The sequence below is a fragment of the Salvia splendens genome, chromosome 19, assembly GCF_004379255.2.
Source record: "Salvia splendens isolate huo1 chromosome 19, SspV2, whole genome shotgun sequence".
NCBI classification, from domain to species: domain Eukaryota; kingdom Viridiplantae; phylum Streptophyta; class Magnoliopsida; order Lamiales; family Lamiaceae; genus Salvia; species Salvia splendens.
The window spans coordinates 19685284-19701520 of NC_056050.1; the positions used below are offsets into that span (position 1 = coordinate 19685284).

Below are 16237 nucleotides of genomic sequence, written 5' to 3' on the forward strand. Positions count from 1 at the left end.
GATCGGGCACCACTCCATTGCGGCACGTCATGGCTTTGTGAATATGGGCGACGATTCCAATCGGGCTCAGGCTGGCTTGGAGAATACAGTGGACGGTCCTACTGTGACTGAGACTCATGCGCCGGGTGTGAATACCACTGGGGTGGGTCATGCTCTTGATATTGCGGCTCTGGTGCTACATAATCGGGATGCGGCTGGGACATCCTAAACTGCTTTGTGTAGCCATGTCCCCCAGTCCGAACACCAGGTGTTCCACGACGTCGTGGAACTACTTCTTCTTGATACGGCATGACCACATCCTGATGTTGAGAAGTGGGGTACTCCATGACATCACCGTTGTTCGTAGATTCGAGGACAGTCCTAACAATTTCTCGAATCTGGCGCACTCGTGGGTCCATTTCGTCTTCCGTAGTTAAATGGAAAACCCGCTGAAAACCCTCAACCTAGACAAAAATATGATACAAATATCAATAAGAAACAATCTATATCACATGAAAGCATATAGTTTAATATAACAAACTTACAAATAGTCTCATCGAAGCAGCCGACTCGTTCATCCCAGCAGTGGCCCGTGCCCCAGGCTGAGTCATGTACGTCACGGTAATCCTGTTATACCACGCCATATAACCCGGGCTCATGGGAATATTCAAGGACATCGGTGCAGTGTATTCGGCAGCTTGGAACCTTTCGTACCTCATGTCCCACTCCCCAATGAAGAACTGATGCGTGTTTGCCCAGTTGTTGCCCTTCTTACCACGCCGATCATTTTTGCCTAAATGATCGGCGTTCCTTAGCATCCTGTCTACATTCTGCGGTATATCCTGATACCGATTGAACTGTCGGCGCACTCGTCCAGGCTCATGGGCCTCGACATAGGCCCAACATACCAAGTAGGTCTCGCACAGAGAGCATCCAGTCACATCATTGCAGTAGTCAGGCAGTAGGGCTCGTGCGTATGGCGTCCAGATAAACTACAAAACAGCAATGCAAATTCCAAATTAATTTCATAATAAGTTCATAAATGAAGTCTAAACCGAAATAATATTCACCTGGCCAGGTCTAATCAGAGATATTTGGTCACGGTAATGCTCAACCGAGTGTCTAGGAGCATTTCTTACCACCTATACATAAAATTTATGTAAGAAAATAACCCACTATGCATTAATAAATAAATATTTAGATATATACCTGGAGCCACATGGTGTATATAGCTCGTGCACAACTGGTCCTATGAACACAGGCCTCAATGTGGGCATTCTTTCCCACGCCCATAGCTGCAGAAGGATCATAGGCCCGCCTAACTCTTTTCTCTTATCCATGGAAGCCTCGTACAGATAATGATAAAGGTAGGCCAATGCCGCACTTCCCCAACTAATAGTCTTCACCTCTTCCGGATCCCCAAGCCCATTCAACCACATAAATGGCACCTTACACCCCGTGGTGTCCGGTAGAATGAGACCTCCTAATAAAATTAGGGCGTGGATACGTGCCCTTTGGATGTATACGTACGTAGGTAGGTCATCACCCAGAGGCATCCTTGTCTGGTTGATCAGCGCGGTCATCAGCAAACCGCCTTGCTTTGTCTCTGTGGAAGTATCTGGTATCCATCCCAACAGATCGCGGCACTTGTTGGTCCAATCAGGAGAGTTGTCATGATAGTCACGCCCTGTGAAGACGCGACCCTCCGCCCTCAAGCCCCAAATGGCTTGCACATCTTCCAAGGTGATCGTCGCCTCACCGATCGGTAGATGGAAAGTGTGCGTCTCCGGCCTCCAACGCTCAATCAACGCCGTGATCAGCTCATTGTCCACCTTCATGGGCTTCACACAATCGATCACGCCTTTGAAACCAAAGACGTCAAGCCAATATCTAACATTCTCGTGAATTTCGACGTCCCAAGTCTTACTTTCAGTCCTTCGGACTTTAAATACTTGGGTTGTTCCCTCTTTCATGAGTTTATTTGAAATGTGATTTTTTTGCATATTTAAGACCGACGGGTCTTCTGGTCCATACAATAAATGTCCGCTAGAACCTTGAAGTCTCCATCTAATCTAAGTACATATTCACAAAACAACAATTACAAACTCACAATGGCATGTACAAATAACATAATATAACAAGAGAACAACAAGTGATAGAGGGTTGCAAGTGCAATGTGTTAGGTTGTAGAACAGTTTTTAGAAGGCCTGATAATTCACTTTTACACACCTAATCTTATTTTTTTGTTCCGGTTAGTCTTCACTTATTTTAACCAAATTACAACCAAAATCACAACACCAATCATCTCAAACATACCAATAATATACAATACAATGAATTTACCCACTAAAATCCATTACAATTAACTAAACAACAAAAAAATTGACCAAAATGGAGCTATTTGTTATAAACCCTAATTTACAAACATTAGGGGAAATCTAAACAAACTATGTAAATTAACAACAATTAAGGAAGGAAGGTTGAAGGATTGAACGAATATTACCGGAACACGAGTGGAAATCGTCTTCTTCGCCGAATCACAAAGGAAAAATCGCCAAGTTCGTCGTCTCTCTTTCTGTTTGCGTGAATGAGGAGGCTACTGCCTTCGCTGCTGCTTTAATTCGAAATTAGAGACGCATGAGCCTCATGCGTCTCTTTCTAAGACGCATGACGCTCATGAGTCGTTCGTGAAATTTAAAAAATATAAAAGACGCATGAGGGAGATGCGTCTCTCCCTAAGACGCATGACCCTCATGCGTCGTTAAAATAAAACGGAAAAAAAGAGAGACGCATGACCTTCATGCGTCTTTATGAAAGACGCATAATTGTCATGCGTCTCATTAAAAGGAGACGCATGAGGGTCATGCGTCTCTCCCAAATCCGGAACAAAAAAAAAGTCCAGTACAAACGAGGAATGATAACTCTATTCTAGAACAGAAATAGAAAAAACCCTTATCGCACACAAAATGAATGTTCAGCTTAACGTGTTCCGTCCTTGCATGGAGCACAAGGATGGAAGCTAAGACAATCGTGCTTAGATTGTCCATCCATATATAACTGGAACTGCTTTGGAAGTTCACTCATCCAGTTCATCTTTGAAGCTGCGTGAGCAAAGCTCTTGTACTCGACCTTTGTGTTCAAGCGCTGTACCACCAATGGCTTCTTGAAGCACCATGAAATAACTCTTTCTGCAAAATAACTCTTTCTGTTCAAGCGCTGTCGAGGTTTGCTGTTCTTCTTACAAAATAACTCTTTCTGCAAAACTCCAGTCACTATCTCTTTCTTATTTTACTAATTGTGCATTAAAATTTGTGCCATTTCAAATATTTTTTAGGGACGAAGATAGTATTCAACAACACATGCATCCAAAAAGGGGGGGATGATATGATCATGGAAGCCGTGCATCGAGGATTTTACATAAAGCTGGATTCAACCAGTGATCAGCCTATCAATGTCATCTTCGAAAGGGCTTCACGTGGATACCTTGCACGCCTCAATCGGAGTCCGGTGGAGAGAGTTATGGCCAATTTATGAAACAACGCTAGGAATCCAGAATGAACATCCAGTCGGGCGTTTTGCTCCTTAAAAATCGCCCAACCGGGCGTTCTGCCGAGTTCCAGAAAGAACGCTCGGCCGGGCGTTTTTCTCCTTACAGTCGCCTGACCGGGCGAATCATGCGGACTTAGATTTTGTGGGCCATTTCCTTGAATTTTGGGCCTAAACTATAAACAACACTTTTTCTCATTTTATTCTTTAGTTTTTGATGAAATTATATCACTACTAAAAAAATGAGCTATTCTCACACTTACAATATGACACTTCATAAAAGATGTCAATATATATATCCAATCATCACACCAACATTTTATGACATTTATAATATTCATTATTGCTGCATTTTAAATAAATGTCAAAAGAGGATTTACTTAATGACATTTCCATTATGTGTCTTATGATTATAATGCTAAATATTAAGCCTAAATTAAGATATAAATTTAAATAGAAAATGAAAATTGATATATTGACTAATAATATCCCGTATCCATTCTTTTTATGATTCTCAATTTGCACTTGAGTCCTTTTCTCCCAATTGAAAGAATGGGCCCAAATTAAAAAAAACATGGAACTCCTCCCTTCCATCCCCTCCCCCAAATCACCCCTTACTTCTACAATTCACCACAAACCCTAGATTGGAGGCTTCTCCAATCCCGAGCCGTCGTCTCCGGCGAATCAACGCCAACCGCCCATCGATCTCTTGCCCTCTCCGCTTCAACACAGGAAGGCAGGGGCCTAACTTGTTGAGGCAGCGGCGCTCCTCTTCCTTTCGCGGCGGAGTCACGGATGGGGCTGAGGCGTCACTTCGGAGGTCGTGACCTCGCCGCCTCTTCCTCTACTGCCGGTGCATCAGCCGCTTCGGGGATAGCTTACGGCGCCTGGTCGAAGTCTACCCGTGTTATTCCCCTTCGGCTAGACTCGGTACTGCCCCAGCCCGCCTTGGTCCTGGCTTGCCGTCGCCTTCGTCGGGCAGAAGCTAAGTCTCTATCCTTTCCCTCTCGTCTTATTTATTCAAGCACATGGAGGTAAATTTTTGGAGGATTTAAGTGAGTCTTGCTCGATTGTTTTGCTGAGTAGTTAAATTTGGTGATGTTGTGATGTTATGCTCTGATTGTATATGTGACTTGAAGCTTAAGTTTCGTTCATTCACACATTTGGGTATAAGGCACATTAGCTACATTGTCTTGGGGAAAGGTCTGAATTTGCCTAATGTTCCATTTGAAATTAGAGGCAGCATGCTTAGTGATGTTGTTATCTGTGATGTTCTACTGTTAGCCTCGGCTCTTAGCTATCTAGTGCCTTATGCTATATGATGCTAGTGTGATTTTGAGGATTTACCTCTTGTGACTGATGAGTGAGGCTGCTCCTTACTCCTGCTCGATCCTTCGCAATCCCCAACCTTTGTCTTGCTGAACGTATTTGTGTGGTGTGTGGGGTGGAACCGAGAGGTTCAGCATGTGTATATATACACATTTCTTGTAACTGAAAGCTGCAAAACTGAGTGTTGGCTGGAAAAAAGACTCAACAGGCTGTGCAGCTGGCTGCGTTACTCTGCAGCTCTGCAGAGTATGTACTCTGAGTTTCTTTGGTTTCTTTCCCAACTGATTTTGGGGCTTATGGTGGTGTACTCGTGGTTTTACTAGAGTTGCTGAGCCCTAGCTATGTCCTACACCCTGTAACTGTTTTTGGCTTATTGTGGGATCTAGTACCAATCTCATTTATGAATTTTCGTCCCTTGTTGCAGGTGCGCTCAAGAGCAGGTATTGGGTGGCTGATTTCTGGACAATAGCAGGTCTGAATGGAGGTGGTACGGGCTGCTCATTGATGGAGTGAAAGGCTGGCTGGAATTTGCTTCTTTAGCTCAAGCAATTTCTCCATTTTTCAAAAGGTATTGTCTACCCTTTCCCCCTCTGGCGAGAGCTGCCAACTCCCTTCCTCTTATGCACATTTTCATCTAATTGGTTTGCATCCTGAGTAGGACCGAGAGGCTGGCTCCACGCGGTTCATCCCCTAATCTCCCGGCCCGTCGGACCCCTCTTGATCTGGGCCGAGACGGCTCGCGCTGAGGGCCGAGGAAGTTCTCTAGGAACTCTCGGTTGTAGTAGTTCACTTTGAACTCTCCTTTGTTCTTTTCTCTTTTCTTTGTTTCAACACATGTATTATTAACTAGTTGTCAGATCTCGTTTCATGTATTATCATCGTCGAAGATTGTAATTTATTAGTGTGAAATTCTGGAAATTGTATTTATACTCTTTTTTAAGAAATAAAAATACTTATTCATTCTTTAATAAAATTCTAGTATTTTATTTTATGATTCTCGAGAATCTAAGTCTCGGCTATTACAATAATATAAATTCTACAAAAATGTAGGTGAAAAATATAAATAAAATAAAATGTAGGGTAAATTGTAATAATAAAAATTTATGGGGGTATTTTGTAAACTTTCGTCCAAAAGTTAGTGTAGTTTAAGAAATTATATTGTGGCATTTTCAAGTGACATTACACATTATGTTTCATGGCACCTTTGGAGTGTAATAAAGAAGGATTTATCTTCACATTTTGCTTGTTATCACACTTTTTTTCCTCACATGTGCAATAAGTGCCATTACACCTAAAGTGTCAAGATAATAGTTTTCTAGTTGCATTTATACGTGTCACAATATGTGAATTTTCTAGTAGTGTATGCTTGAGATTTGTTCTCTTGAAGAGGGTTTCCTATCCAATTCCTAGTTATAGATTGCTTGAATCCATCAATTCTTAGTGAAGTATGGATCAAGTAGAGGTATACTTGCTTGAGATTTGTTCTCTTGAAGAGGGTTTCCTATCCAATTCCTAGTTATAGGTTGCTTGAATTCATCAATTCTTAGTGAAGCATGGATCAAGTAGAGGTATACTTGAGGTATACTTTGAGATTGTGGATTCCTTGAAGGTTTAGCTATGAGTGCATGTTAGCATGGTGTAAGTGCCTTAGCTTATTCCATCAATGACATTTATCCCTCTTTCTTCATTATCCATTGCTTAATCTTCTTTTTTTTTGTTTAGATTCAATATTTGTTGTTGGATCTAATTTTATCTTTTGCTTACTTCATAAATTGAACCAGTTTGTATAATGCCATACCTAGCACAATGGGAAAATCTAGCATCAAACTCTAATGATTCCTTTTCTAACAGCATTTTACAGCAACAGAAGATGTGGAGAAACATGAAAACAAAAAAATAACAAAACTACTTATAATCTATGGAACAGGAAGTAGCTACTTTTAAACCAACCTATAGTGAAACAGGACAAGTATAACAAGATTCAGGTAACTTCTATAGCAACAGCTTTCTTCCCAACTTTGCAGCAAGCATTTAAGCTAATGTCTCTTCCTTCTGCATACTCCAACATAGCACCTTCCCTCTGGAATATGGGGAACTTACGCCGGCTTGTCCTCAATGCCAACAATGAAGATTCTCCTCAAGTTGGCGTACATTCCAGATCCGAGGTGTTCTCTTCCCCACATGACGTTTACTACACTGGAGCCATCGCTCTCACGCTGAATCATGGCATAAAAATTGCTCCAAGTCGTCTATAGTCTATAAGTACAAGGAGGCAGCAAAGACGATATCTCTCTTGATCTTGGTGACAGCATCCTCAAATTTAACTTCAAGATCTGTCTCACCAATTGATTTTGCAGCTAGTATGAGCTGCTGAAGGAGTTCTTCCAGCCTCCTGATTGCTCGGATTAAGCTGCCCTCAAAAACAGGTGTCATCTCCATAATTTCGTAGAATTTAGATCCTCTAGCCCAAGCATAGACAGCCTCCATGATATCTGGTCTGAAAGAGCTCACGAAATTCTCAATATCAATCTGTACCTGGAGTAAATACAAATTTGAGATGACACAGGTGAAGGGTACTCTTAGTTAAATTTAAAGTCACAGAAACCACCATTTCAAATGAAAAAAAAGATAATAATAGCTTAGGTTGCATAGATAGGGTGACCCAATTACAGAGCACCAAAGCTGTACAGAAAATAACAAAATATGCATTGTAGGGAGGATTCGAGAAAAGGTGCATATCAGCATGAAATTAAAATTCTGTTTCCACCATTTCATTCGTGAAATCAGCTACTAGTATTTTATGTTGGAGACCTCAAAATGTAAAGCTGTTGTTACAAAAAAATTGACCTGGCATCCAGAGATTAAACTAGGTATTTTACTCTCTTAAAAACAGGAGCAAATACCTTCAGCAAAAAGTAGATAACAGCCCATAAATTACTCTAGTAAAATAAAACAAAGCCCAACAATTACTTGAGCAATGGTCATCCACATCGTGCTGAAACCATTAAACCTTGTGAACCAAGCAGAGAATCCCAGTCCACTGATTAGGGAGGCTATCAGTTTATGCATATGGAGTTTGATTCCAAGCCACCAACTAGACCACAATTGAGTCGCTGCCCTCTTTTTCCCCCTTGTTAGATAATCCTACTCCTATCAAAATTTTATACCTTGTGGACACACGGACTAATATTAACAAATTATAGTCTCCGTCCTTTCTAAGAACAACTTTAGACAATCTATGAAATAAAGAGTTAACACTAAAAGCAACTACAGAAACTAATACTAGAATCAATCTCCAGGAGAACTACGGATAAAGTTAACAGGTACCTTGCACTCAAGCTGAACCTTAGCCACCTTACGTGCTGTCTCCTGTAGTTGCATAAATAGCAACTCAAGCTCATCCCGCGGCTTTTGAGCTTCCTGCAGTTTTTCTTGCCAAACAAAACATGACAGAAGAGCTATCATCTCCTCCACCCTTATATCCTTCAGAACACCATTGAACATGAGTTCTGTCAATGTCAACTCTTCCGCACTGCTGATTTCACAAGCAACTTTCCCCTTTAGTTCAACAACATCATCACTTGTAATATACCTGTATATTTCAAAAGGCTTCAGAATTAAGACTGACAAACATCAAGTATAGCAATAGCAGTAGATGAAGAATCTATGAATTAGAAAAAAATCAGCTATTCTCACCTTAGAGAATTCACATTATGCACAAGGAGCATGATATAAATAAGTGCAACGCGTGGCTCCAACTTTTTTGCCATAAAATGACATTGAACAGCATAGAGAAAAGCAATATGCAATAGGTGTGTTAACAAAACTATTTCATGGGGTAACAATTGCATTTTCTTGAAATTCTCTTAAAGCTCAAATGTATTGTCCTTCCCCCATTTAATACGGTAATTCAGTGTTATAGATTATTGCTGAGTTTCATTAGTACATAAGTAATAAGAATAGAAGAAATTTGAAAACAAACTCCCAAGCTGTCATGTTCTTATAATGATTACACATAATAGAATTTGAAGCCAATTTCTAGAGAACCAATTTAACAGAGGCAGATAGAGAAGAATGGCAATATTTTTAGGATATGTTTATCAAGACATTCTATATTCCAAAATAAGTAGTACTATATAAGTATTTAAATTTTGGTTGAGGTGTAAAATCATAAGGCAAATATTTTGAGAAAAAAGAAAAAGACTGAACTATTTTAGCTAGCACAGAACTATAATAAAGTCAAACAATATATAGCTGGAAAGGACAATCGTTACCGTTAGATACATATCCACGCTCCGGCAGCGTATCCTTCAATAAAGGTGAAAATAGCAGATTTTTTGTTTGAAAGAGACATAGATGTTAAGTCATATTTACCCGAGTCTCCTAAGAGTTCTTTTCCTGGCTTTTAATTCATCTTTGAATGCCAACACTGACGAAGATTTCATTGCTTTCTTCAGAGATCTAATTTTTGCTGTAAGTTCCTTCTTTGTGTGCAAAACTTTGAGCTTCTGCTCAATCAGAGGGGATTTAGCAACTTCATGCTTCTCAAAAAGATTCTCCAGTGCTTCTGTCCTCCGTGTCGCCTTCCTGTAAGAGCTGCTTTGAACCTGGAGTTTTTAGACCATTAATCAGCCAGATTAATTTAAATTAAAAACTTCTAACATATTTGAGTATCAGAATCATAATGGAAAACTGAATTTCTAACTTGCCTTCATGTCATCTTCAGGATCTAGAATAGGTACACCTTCTTTTGCAAATCTTACCAGAACTTCGGATACTTTCTTCAAAGTATTTTCTCGAGCTTCTAATGGAAGAAGATCCTTTGGTATTATTAGCCGGACACTACTTAAGCTATCAATCTGATGAAAAGACATCATAGGAAATGTCATCACAGGGAAAAGTACAAATTACATGCAAAATCAACAATAATAGTATAATAAAACTGAAGAACATAAACTACAAATCACTCAAAGTTGATCTGCATATTGGAGTGCTCTGGAAAATATATATAATTTTCTAGCAAGGAAAGAACAATTTAGCTGAATTCAAAAGGCTTCCAAAACTAAAATTAAGGTCATTGACCAATTTATAATTCTTCATAAATCTTTCCTCAGATCCACTGTAACACCACCCTCTGTTAAGTTCAGCAGCATCAGGTAAAAAGTAAATACCAAAATAAATCACATCATAGAACGTGAAAAACTAATTCCACCGCAAGATATCTAAAAGTTATGGGATATAAAATATTTTACCTGAGAAATAGGGATTGATATGACAGCAGGCTCTCCAGATTCCTTTAAGGGAATGATTCTAATTGTTTTTTTAGCAATTTCATCCTTATGCACTCTGCACCTCGTGAGAATATCCACTGAATAGCTTGCATCTTCGGGCTTCTTGTTTGCATCATCTGGTCAAAAGAGTAAGGCTAGTGAGTGAATACACACATAAAGACCAAAAATAACTTAACCCATCTCACCTTCAGAGGCTACTTTAACCCTCTCAAAATTTATTATTACTCCCCATGTGACCTCATCCTGCATAGAGAATGACGGGGAGTCCTCAGCGCTCTTTGTGCATTGTATAGAAACAAGTCTTCCGGGTTGCAGAAAAGGCAAACAATTTTTTGGAGAAAAGACTATATCACGGATTTCCTTTTTCAGTGTTTTGTATTGTTTTAGAAGCGAATAGTAGTTTTCCACGCTCTCTTCTTCTTCTATTATAATAGAATCCCTCTCGGCTTCAAGGATCTTTGCTTGTTTCTGCAGGGGGAGAGTTATATGCTTAGAATCTGATTGCATGTATGAAACTAAATTTAAAAAGAGCATATATACCAACTGACCTCAAGATCGGGAATGGCACGATCTGCCTGAAACTGATAGAAAGAATTACGAAGCAAATTCTCAGGATCCGCATCTGCAGCTCGTATTTGATTTAAAAGCATATTGTAGCTTAAGTGGAACGCACTGCATATTAAAAGAAGCCAACCATCATATATAAGCAATTAGATCTATCTCCAAGCAACTAATTGTGATTGCAAAAGCAATCTAGAGTATTTCCAATGACTAATGTTAAAGTCAGTATCCAGAATTCCAGATCAAGAATTATCAGAGCAAGTGAATACAAGTATATATATTCATCATTAACAATAGCTAAAAGCAAGCACACGGTATAAAACCATTCTCAATTTAAAATCAATCAGACTATTGTCTGAGCAATAACTAATTAACTATTAACTACAATGTAAAAATGAGAGAAATTTATACATATATACAAAGAGCAAATTTGTCGTAGCTATTAATTTACAGCAGTGTCTAAATCTGTATTAAGAAAAAAGCTTAATCCTCCCTCCGTCCCACTCTAAGTGACACATTTTCCCTTCTAGGATGTCCCACTCTAAATGACACATTTCTAAGTATAGAAACATAACTCCCTCTACTTTTCCCTCTCTCTTACTTTATTCTCTCTATTTTACTCACAAAACAACACTACATAAAACCGTGCCGAATTAAATGCTCCACTTAGAGTGGGACGGAGGGAGTACTTATTAATGTGTGATTATGCACCTTAATGTATGCAGCTAATGTGTTTGAACTGGAATATCCCTGACTAGAAGAATTTATAACAGAACAATTATAGACTATTAGCATGATCAGGAGAACTCAGGACATGTTAATTATAACAGTTTCTTGAGACATTCATTTTAATATGCAGCAAACGACAGCTTCAGAAGCTGGTTCAAAATGAAGCCTACTTTGTGCAATACTACAACTATATAGTTGCTTTTAAGTTTTAACTCATAATTATACCATATAACCATATCACTGAATAACAGATAAAGCACCTGTTCAAAGAATCTGCACTTCCTTTCAACATAAATTTCACTGTTGAAGGCTCTAGCTTCTCATCAACCATAAGGATGCAAATACCCCGATCATCAATTCCTCGGCGACCAGCTCGGCCACTCATTTGTATATACTCCCCACTAGATATCCACCTAAACTTATCTCCATCAAATTTCCGAACATTAGTGAAGACAACAGTTTTTGCAGGCATGTTTAGCCCAATGCTGAAGGTCTCTGTAGCAAACAAGCACTGAAGACAAAAGGTAAAAAAGCTTAATCAGAAGTAATGCATTAGAGAAAAACAACACGTAGTGCCAGTTAAATTATTGTTTCATTGCATACAATAAGTGGAAGAGAAAATTCCAAAGCGATTTAGGTAATCAACATCTCTCAGCCATAACTCGAAAATGTGCCCTTTATAACATATACATATGGCCATATAGATTTTTTTGTGTCAAACCAGAGAAAACTATATAGGTTACAGGAAGTATGCAACATATAGAAGGTAGGTCACTGTACCACAATAGAATTGTACATTAAAAAACTTATTGAGATAAGCTTGACTTTTAAATTTCCTGACCCAACAAAACACAAACTTGAGCCAATATTAAGGGCAGGCTCCAACACTATTTCTGAGCAAAGAAGTGAAGTAAGACAAAATGAGTGATATGAGGTATCATCAACACCTCCTACCAAGTAACTGACCTTGATAAATCCTTCTTGGAACAAGATCTCAATGACTTCCTTCAGTATGGGCAGTAAACCAGAGTGATGTACACCTATGCCTCGTTTCAACAAGGGCAGCATATTTGAAACCTATGATTGTTCAACATACAAAGACATGAACAAGAACACAGTAAGAAGTATGTTCATAATAATGGCTAATACATATTATATCGGATGTGATATGAAATATTATAACCTGTGGCAACTTCTTATCATCATCCGACAGCATATCCATAGCACTCCAGAAAATAGTTTCAATGTTTACTTTCTCATCCTCGTCACTTAGGTCCATTTTTGCCATCTGTTGAAAAGGGAATATGTTACTCCCTCCATCCCAAATAATGTGAAGCATTTCTTCTCCGGCAAGGGATTTGATGCAGTGTTTTTGGCGTATTATGTGGAGGGAGAATACAGTAGAGAGATGTTTTTATTTATAAAAATGTGTCACTTTGAATGGGACATCAAAAAAAGGAAAATGTCTCTTCAAATGGGACAGAGGGCGTATCTACTAACTAGAACAGAGCAAATAATAACTATGAATATCTTTATAGCACTGGTCTACAAGCAAGAGATAATTAAAATGGAATTAAAAATCTAGCATGATATTTCTAATGATGAGATAAAAGAGTTGGCAGTCTTACAATAAACTTCGCACTCTAAACTGCAAGGACACCAACTTTTAGGCTGAATCTAGATCAGGAGTGGTTAGGGTTCAGCTATTTCTAATAATATGAACTGACCTTACAATTGCACATTTAAGACAAATATACTGTTCATGAAATTATAAAGGTGATTGGTCGCTCTTAAAAGGTATTACTCATCTATCTTATTCGGCCTCAAAAGAATGTAAAGAAAGAATGGTACCTGCATAGCAAGAAATTCACATTCTCTTTTGCTAAAACTGAAACATATGACAGGATCATACTGGCGCAAAATGATCATTTTGATCATCTTAAATATATCACTATCTTCACCAGCTTTACCCGCAACTAAACCTTTCGGCCCTTTCCCATTCTCTTTCCTTCTGTCTTCATTGGCCGGATTCAGAGCATTAAGAGCTTTCTGAAAGCTGTCCTCACGAAACTTATCCTTTTCATCAACCACTAAGTAGAGACCATCACCTCCACAAGGAAAGATGTAATGCTGAAGGGGTGTTGGCCTATAATCTGTGTAAACAATATGACATGGTTGTTGATGCACCTGGATTATAAATGCGGATATTAGCACACCAATGCAAGAGAGAAAATATTGAGATTCAAGAGAGTTAAAATCTTTTAAAAATGTGGACCCCCCACCCAAAAAAAAATGGAAATCATTTCTTTACTCGAAATCAATGACTTGAAAAAGTCTTTCTATCTCTATCATACATATGCAGGAATCTCAAAGGAACCCCCATCCTTATGCAATTTTAATACTCCCTCCGTCCTATAAAAATAAGGACATTTTCCATTTTGGGATGTCCAATAAAAATATCCTCTTCTATTTTGGAAACTTCTTTCTCTCTAATAAGGTGGGCCCCATTTTCCACTAACAATACTATAGTTACTTTTTCTTTCTATCTCTCTCTTACTTTACCAATTGTGCATTAATTCTCGTGCCATCCCAAATGTCCTTATTTTTGTGCGACGGAGAGGGAGTAAATAAGTGGACTCATAGTTTTCTTACAATTTTGAGTAGGGCTAGGAATTTGTCAACCATGTCATGTGTCACTAACTAGTCTTCATCAACATTATTGGATGGTTAGCAGGTTATCATTCAGTACCGGGTTATTGAGTTTTTAGCAGGTGATCGTTTTACTTTTTTGACAGGTTGACACAAAATAACATTAACCTGATGAAACAAAACATTAACATGTTCGCGATTATGTGTTCGCCTGTTCGGAAGCACAATATTTGTTCAAGATTACGAAAAGTGGTGAATGAAGTCAAGTACCTTTGCAACCCAATCAGCAAACTCCCTTGCATTGGGCACTGTGGCAGAGAGAAACACAAATCGAGAGTTCTTTGGGGCCATAACAATACTCTCTTCCCACACAACACCTCTCTCTCTGTCTCTCATGTAATGTACTTCATCAAAAATAATCCAGGCCACCTCCCTAGTAATTTCTGATCCTTTGTATTGCATGCTTCGCCAGATCTCAGTGGTCATAACCTGAAACGAGTCAACGACATTCCAAAATCAAATCTATGCAAACTACCAGAAAGAACACATCAACAATTAAGCATATGTACATATGTAAGTATCAGCAAACTCACCAAGCAAGACGCATTGGGGTCGATAGTGACATCGCCTGTCATCAACCCAACATCCGAAAACTCTTCTTTAAACTCTCTATATTTCTGGTTGCTGAGAGCTTTAATCGGAGATGTATATATCACACGTTGCTTGTTGCGCAACGACATGGCTATGGCATACAAGCCCACAACTGTCTTACCAGCAGATGTATGTGCAGAGACCTACAAACATTTCAAACCACATTCTGTCAGCATAAAATAACGGACCTCTCACACAATAACACACGTTTTCAATACAATACATATAGAGGGTGTTTGCCTAAGAATCTAAGATTATAAACACTTGAGAAGTGTTTGACAAAATAAGCTCCTAAACAGGTTATAAGCCGTAGAAATAAGCTCCAAAAACTTGCTCCCCCAAAAAAAGTTCCACAATCACAACTTATTTTTTCGTAATCTTATAACTAACAGTCATTTTATAAAAACAATCATACTAAAGTTTATCACTTTCAATATACACCTTTCCAATTTCATCTCTCTAACTCACAATTCTATAAGATAGATTATCCAAACACTTTAACAATATAAGCTCTAACAACGTTCATGAAACATCCTATAGGAAGTAAGAGCTTATAATAAGCTCACTAAACTAAGCTTGGCCAAACAACTAAGCAATCAACAATAATTGGTTCAACAAAAAATGATTTCCATCAGTTACTTCAGTTCATATTTGCTGCTCCCCTCCTTCCATTAAACAAAAAACAATTAACCATAAAGCAGCGAACATACCATGACGGATTCTCCATTGTCAAGACACTTAATAGCTTCCAACTGAAAAGGATCAAGAGAAAAGGGGAATTCCTTGGCAGGCTTTGCTTCACGCTGCTGATTATTTGAAGCGGGCCGCTGGTACCCCTCTGGATACGATACTTCATGAAGGCAAGTTACAGCTTCATCTATCAAACCATTCTCATCACCATTCACATTCTCTCTCCGTTGCTTCAGCGGCGGAGTGTCGCAGCCCTCCGTCGCCTCCTCCAACGTCCGTCTCTTCACTGAACCCATCTAATTACTAGTGGTCGAAGCCGCGTAGGAGAAAGAAGGTGTTGACGCGAGGAGTTGTTATCAGTGGCGGTGGCCGAGGGCTGGCGGCGGAGAAATTTTGCCCTCTGCTGTTGGAGAATTATAGGCGACGACGACGTATTGGTTGTTGCTATTACTAAGAGCATAAGAGCATCCGCAGCGGTGGCGAAAGACGCCACCGCCGTCCGCGCCGTTGGCAAGGCGCAGGACCGCCGCCGCTGCAGCCGCGCCGCTGGCACGGCGCTGCTCGATGTATCGAGCACGTCCGTGCCAGCGGACGCACACGTGGCGCGCTCCCATTCGTCAACGGCATAGCCGTTGTGTTTAAACTTTTTTTATTTTTTTTTTTAAAAATCGGTATTTAATTATAAATAATGCTAAAAAATAAAAAAAAAATATTTTCCAAATCCCAAAAATATGGCCGTTTTTTTCCCGTTTTTTTGAATTTTTTGATTTTTTTTTATTTTTTTTCCCCAAAATCATCTATAAATACACACA

The 16237-nt window shown here is 39.2% G+C and overlaps 1 protein-coding gene across 1 annotated transcript; it reads right to left on the reverse strand.

The window, feature by feature from the left end:
- Window positions 1–6671: 6671 nt before the first annotated feature.
- Window positions 6672–15842, reverse strand: LOC121779645 (DExH-box ATP-dependent RNA helicase DExH9-like). The gene is made up of 14 exons (XM_042177005.1): window positions 15446–15842; window positions 14678–14878; window positions 14355–14573; window positions 13287–13622; window positions 12619–12723; window positions 12402–12512; window positions 11696–11946; window positions 10694–10817; window positions 10331–10613; window positions 10107–10261; window positions 9564–9713; window positions 9229–9461; window positions 8182–8446; window positions 6672–7389 (listed from the first exon to the last, which is right to left on the reverse strand). Exons 1-14 carry the CDS (start codon window positions 15719–15721, stop codon window positions 7111–7113), a joined length of 2988 nt encoding a protein of 995 aa, XP_042032939.1. The 5' UTR covers window positions 15722–15842; the 3' UTR covers window positions 6672–7110.
- Between the last annotated feature and the right edge of the window lie 395 nt (window positions 15843–16237).

What these genes read in the sequence shown, in the direction of transcription:
- LOC121779645 (XM_042177005.1), bottom strand. Translation starts at nt 15,721, where the DNA reads ATGGGTTCAGTGAAGAGACGGACGTTGGAGGAGGCGACGGAGGGCTGC. An exon ending in GTGAATTTCTTGCTATGCAG is followed by an intron (nt 12,724 to 13,286) that starts GTACCATTCTTT and finishes CCTTTTCAACAG; the next exon opens with ATGGCAAAAATGGACCTAAG. An exon ending in TATCAATCCCTATTTCTCAG is followed by an intron (nt 9,714 to 10,106) that starts GTAAAATATTTT and finishes TCTTTTCATCAG; the next exon opens with ATTGATAGCTTAAGTAGTGT.